Source organism: Pteropus medius, unplaced genomic scaffold (assembly GCF_902729225.1).
Source record: "Pteropus medius unplaced genomic scaffold, Ma_sr-lr_union100, whole genome shotgun sequence".
In the NCBI taxonomy this organism is placed as follows: domain Eukaryota; kingdom Metazoa; phylum Chordata; class Mammalia; order Chiroptera; family Pteropodidae; genus Pteropus; species Pteropus medius.
In genome coordinates this window covers 9,896,886-9,902,885 of record NW_024347788.1, presented here as the reverse complement: position 1 = coordinate 9,902,885, position 6,000 = coordinate 9,896,886, and the positions used below count along the sequence as shown (strand labels likewise).

The following is a 6,000-nucleotide window of genomic DNA, read 5'->3' as shown; positions in this document are numbered from 1 at the left end:
AATTTCAAATGCTAAAAGAAGCCGTAAAACTGTTACTCTCGGGAGCATTTGAGATCTTGCTCCCCGGCATCTGTCACTGCTTTGGCTCAAATGAACTAATAAAAAAGTAAAATATAAAAAGCTGAAAGGCAAAAGCACACATGCTCAGCCATGGAAATGAGTTAACTTGTTTAACTGTTTACCAAACTGAGGGCTTCCTCATACTTAAACACCTCATAAAATGCAGGAAACAGAATTAGATAAGAGAGGCAACGAGGGCAAAGGCTGAATAATCAAAAGGCTCTTTAACCCCCTTAAAAATGACTCAGTGGCACAAGACGGCATAAGCGTATGACCGTTTTTTGAATTAGGACATTTTTCTTTCCTCATGACGATCTAAGAAATACATGCTCACTGTAGAAAATCGGGAAAATTTTTAAAAAGTGAAGGAAAAGGAATAAAAATCATCCATAGTCACCCAAAAGCCTTCAATGTTGTTACATTTTCGAATGAATGTTTTCATTACTCGATGTTACGTGTATTTCACCTATTATAAAAAAATACGAGAGCTCGGACTTGGAAAAACTTTTTGAGGCTGAAATCTGCCTGCCCGTGACTTAACTGCCCACCCTCTCGTCCCCATGTCAAAACTTCATTTCGACTCTCCGTCCCACGAATGGGAGAGCGTAGTGGTCACAAAGTGAGAACTTCCCCAGCAACAGGATCCCGAATTCTCGGGTGAGGAGATTTTTAAAAATCTTATAAAGCCTTGAGGTTAGGAACCAAGTCTGGACATCTGGAAGTCTGCAGAGGCTAATGGTTTGAACACTCCAAGCAGCAAAGACGCCTGGGCTGGAAACGGCCCACAGCCCCCTCCCTCAGGCGGCAGGTGTTTGACGTGGAGCACTGGCCAAGCGACGCTCCCGCCCACGCTGTGCTGCCTAAAAAGCTCAGGGGCCTGTGGGAGAAGCACGTGCCAGCAGTTCTCAGCCCCAGATCCCTCCCTGATTAAAAACCCTAAGTCGTAAAGTCACGTCAGCTGCTTCTAGTCATACAGGGCCACACTGCCTGTCTCCCAAGCTGGAGGACTTCCCAAGAGTGAGGCCACTCGGCCCTTTAAAACATCATCGTAAGTAAACAAAGAAAACACCATTGCAGGGATGACTATAAATGGCTACGTTTCCTTGGAAACCCTGTTTTGGTATCGCAGGGAACCAGCGGCCCCCACGCCTCCTCCAGCTGCTAAGGCCATAACGAGAAACCTTTATCCCGTAAAATTTATAACCTAATTACCATCTTTGGTACTTTAGCAAAGTAGGCATCTCTCTTACACTGTGTAGTCTTTACTTAGCACTGCAATGAAATACAACCAGCTTCTCTCCAAGGGCCTTGAAATTAAATCGGTTAAACAAAAAACTCCTACTGCCCAAAGGGCTTTAATCTATCTGCCCATAAATAACTGCCATAGAACACAATGTTATATGGATACCAAGAGTTCACCTAACACTTCATCAAACCTTGTTTTTGCTGATAGACTCTGAGGCTCCAAGTAAGGACTGGATGCAGGCGGACAAGGCTTCCTGGGACAATCCTTGGAACACTGCCCTCTGGTGGAAGAAAAGAGAAACGTACCGTGTAGCAGCACTTCACGAATAGGAAATAAGGTCAGGATGGCTTGCCCTCATCCGCGGGCTTAATTTGCGTTACTGGGGTGTCATATTCCCATGTAGCCTTTCTAGACTAACATGCAGTTTATAGTTTCGGAATCTGCAGCTCTCAGAACACTCACGTGACCCTTTCACGATATTTCCTGAGCAGCTACTGTTCATGCCAGGCTCTGCGAGAGGCTGGGAGAACAGTGATGCGGGGGCCTCAGAGCTCTGACTCCGACATGAGCTAACGTCGCAGGCTGTTTTTAAATACGTAAAACCAACTTGAAAACAAACCCCCAGTAAATCTAGCCCAAGAAATTAATCAGTATTGTTCTGTAAGATTCACGCAGGTGGGTCTTCAACACAGTACTATTATTTAAAAGTAAAAAACTGGAAATAAGTGCTCGATAATGAAGGGGCTGACAAAATACTAGTAAATCTAAATGACACGACGCTGTGAATGAAACCAAAAACGCTAAAGGAGGTGGTCAAATTCTCATAAAATATAATTAGGTGAAAAAAATGCAGGTTACAAAACAGTGTGTCCAGAATGGTCCTTAATTTAACTGTCGTGTCTCCGTCTTCCTAGAGGGGTGGCATGTGGCCAACGCAGGGACTCCTGCCAGTCCCCTCGCTGCCCTCCCGGCATCCATCCCGCCCGAGATGAAACCGGTACGGGTGACTGCGGGCCGAGCAGTTGCTGCCAGGCCGCGGTCCCGGGCCCAGCCCAGCCTCGACGCGGCCCTGGATCCGCCCTGTGCACTGCTCTCCTCCCCGTCCCCATGAGGCTACCGCAGCGGGGAGGGATCGGGCGGCCTCCTGCTGGGTCAGCGACCCTGTCTCAGGAGGGCGGAAGATGGGCGGCTGAGACTGAGAACCCCTCTTTCTCCTGCTCAGCTGTACTGGGGTCTTCACTGGACTGGTCTTTCCTGGCCTTTGGTGGGGAAGACAGAGAGGGGTAAGGGCTGAATGTAAGCCAGGCGAAAAATAACAGGCATGCCTAGGGCATAAAATAAATACAGGCACAGCGATGCCCTTGGCCGACCTGCAGTTTGGCTACAATCTGTTTAGCATCCAGGAGACTTCGCTCGGGGCTGTGATGACAGAGGACCCTGCAGGGAATACGCCCCCTGCATATTTCCCATGGGATTGTGGCTCCACCGTAGGGAGTTTCCAAATCCCAGCCTGATGCCATCATGCAATACCCCTACTAGAGAGAACCTGGGGGGGTCACGCTAGTGTCCAGCCTCCCTCCAGAAGAGATCTCATCGGCTGGGCAAAAAGGCTGACACACCTCAGTCTGTAGAGGAGATCTGGCCTCACCCCTGAAAGTCCCAGGAATGGGCAAAAGGCACTTTCAAACAGACCCCAAGTGGTGTGCACTCCACTGAGCCAAGGAAACATCGTGCCACCTCGTCAGGACCTGGGGCCCTGAGGACGGAGCATCTCACTGACAGGGAGATGCATACCCCTCTGAACCACCTTCGTAAGAAACAGCGGCATCTGGACAACTAACGACATGACTGTGGTACTTAATCACTTCTCTTTACGTGCTATTTCGGTTGTTAACCATCAATTTAGTCTACGGTCTTGCTACCCTAAACAAGCCCGATCCCATCTGATCTCGGAAGCTAAAGCACGGTCAGGCCTGGTTAGTACCTGGATGGGAGACCACCTAGGAAGACCAGGTGCTGTAGGTGTGAAAAAAATAAAAAAAATAAAAAACAAGGGATTGTAAACTGACAAGGTCCTTGCAAGGTCTGTGAAGTCGACCAAGGGTTGCATCACCTAAAAAAACTTCTAAAAAATAAAATAAAAACAATCAAATTAATTTTTTATTTTATTTTATTTTGGTTTTGCCTACAGCACCTGGTATTCCTAGGTGGTCTCCCATCCAAGTACTAACCAGGCCCAACCCTGCTTAGCTTCCGAGATCAGAGGGGATTGGGCTTGTTCACAGTGCCGTGGCCGTAGTCAAATTAATTTTTTAAAGTACATCAAAACCACTGAATTTTATAAACTTTAAGTTCAGCAGCAAACCTCTAACAGTAAATAAATGTAGAAAAATCTGATCTTTCAAGGACTGATAATGAATCATATCATTAAACCGAATGCTTAAAATAACTGTTACCTGAAATCAATGCTAAAAAATAAAATAAAAAATAAGTTGGTGCTGAAAAATAAAATAAAATAAAATAGTACTGCTAATTTCAGCAAATAACTAAAATCAGTCCGTGGTTAGCAAAATATATAATCTTAATACTATTTGCTAAGGAAGCTGATCTAAATTGAGTATAAAACTAAAGTAGTTGCATTTAATACTAACTGTAATACTAAATGTCTATTATATCTATATAGCACTTAACCTTTCTGCATCTCTTTTCCTTCATCTATAAACTAAGACAAATGAATTAATTGGTAGTTTTAAATTTTTTTGTGGTCACAGACCCCCTACGAGAAGCAAAAAAAGCTACAGCCTTTGTCAGAAAAACATAGACGTAGGTACCCACATACGATCTCACCTACGACACCAAGGTCTTCACGGACCCCCCAAAAGCCCACTTGTGAGTTCTACGGGACTACAGAATGCTCAGGTTAAGAATCCCTAAATTAGACTGTTAAAATTATCTCTATATCTAAAAATCACGATTTTAATCTAATACTAAGCAAAACAGTGTAGCGACATCTTAAAATAAAATGAATGTTGAAAACATTTCAGGTGACAGGGCACGCAGCCTACAGAGCACGAGACTTCACGCACGCACATCTATGCATCTGTAGAGCTTGGAGAGGCAGACGAGGGCGCGCCGCACGGTCGGGAACCACATGCCATGGAGGTCGGCTGGCGACAGCGTGGTCTGTGGCCTCGCGCTGAGCGATCCCGCTGAACCTAGGAGCCCAACAAAAAAAGGAGACACGTTCCACATCCGTGGCTTGCTTGTCTGCAGAGCAACTGTAAAGAGTTCTTCTGGTCAGCTGGAGGCACCTGCATTCTCGGCCTCACCCTTAATCAGGCCCGCCAAGAGAAAGCTACGTCAGTGGCGGTGAGACGTGACACACTAAGCACCTACGCAGGTGTTCGGGTGTGTTCTCACGTACTCGACCAGCTGTTTGTCCCAAACTGTGACGGGTAATCTTTGTGGAATGAACAGCGTGCACGTTATAGGATACCGCGCAGCCATAAGAAAAGGAGGCAGATGGCTACGCGGTCACGTGGGAACGGGGGGAGCCCGTGGAGGAGGGCGAGGGGGCGGTGCTAACAGGAGACTGAATCGCGGCTGCTCTGGCCGAGGCCCATCCTCCCTGCCACTTACAGACCCTCTCACGCCAGACCTCCACCTCCATCCCTCGCCACCTACCAAGCTCTGCCCACAGTCCTTGACTACGGTGTCCTTCTGACTTCCTGTTTCTCACCCATGTACTCGAAATACACTGCCAACCCCTCCTCCTCTGGGTTCTATGGCACCCCACCCCCACGCCCGCCTGCCTCCGAACCCCTGCTCTGCTGTCCTTTCTCGGCTGGCCGCGACGCGCCTCTGCTTCCTTTGGCCCTTAATGTTGGCATCTGGCGAGACACTCGCCCCAGATGTCCGCCACTGCCACCCTGCCTCTGCCCTGGCGTGACCTCACACAAGCCCAAAGCAGCGACTCTCTGGCTCTGAACCAGGCCCCTCTCTACAGCTCTAGAGCAGCGCCGTCCAAGAGAAATGCACAAGCCACAACTGTGAATGTCACACAGTCAAAAAGTGAAAAGAAACGAGTGGAATTCAGTTTAATATATTTTATTTAACCAAGTGTATCCAAAACAGCCTCATTTTAACATGTAAGCAGCAATATAACAATTACTGATAAGATATCTTCCATTCTTTGTTTCACATTCAGTCTTTGACACCTGGTGTGTATCTTACAGTCACGATGTGTTCGGACCAGCCACATGTCACACTCACCGGCAGGTGGCTACCACACTGGACAGCACAGCTCTAGATCCGTAGGACACAGGCGCCCTCTGTGGTTCCACAGGGACCCTCCTCAGTCCTCCTCAGGCCACGTCTAGTGTGTCATCAAATTCTGCTGACTCACCCTCGACCACGCCCTTTATCTACACACTTCTCTCCATCCCCCGCTCCAAACCTCCTTTCTCTCAAAAGCAACGCTGTCCTAACCAGTCTCTACGGTCCTGCCAGCAATACCGTAGCGTGAAGCCAGGGCTGAGTGAGAGAACCGGCTTTTGGGGGAAGGGAGATGTACCAGGCTGGGCTGGCCAGACAGCGGTGCACTGTGGTGTCTCCGATAACCCTTGAAGATATGTACTAGGATTAAGGCATACGCTAGGCCCAAAGCGCACCCTAGGACTGAGAAGCATACCGGG

General features: G+C 47.9%; 1 protein-coding gene and 2 pseudogenes across 1 annotated transcript in view; 1 reads left to right on the top strand and 2 right to left on the bottom strand.

Annotated features, from left to right (window-relative positions):
- Positions 1-6,000, bottom strand: part of COG3 (component of oligomeric golgi complex 3) — a 54,783-nt gene that overhangs the window by 23,155 nt on the left and 25,628 nt on the right. Inside the window, exons 15-16 of the mRNA XM_039877331.1 lie at positions 4,397-4,521; positions 1,494-1,586 (exon numbers count right to left, since the gene is read on the bottom strand). Of these exons, the coding sequence (XP_039733265.1) occupies positions 1,494-1,586; positions 4,397-4,521 (218 nt within the window). The remainder of the gene's footprint in view (positions 1-1,493; positions 1,587-4,396; positions 4,522-6,000) is intronic.
- LOC120614481 (uncharacterized) lies at positions 3,212-3,331 on the top strand (annotated as a pseudogene).
- LOC120614488 (uncharacterized) lies at positions 3,489-3,607 on the bottom strand (annotated as a pseudogene).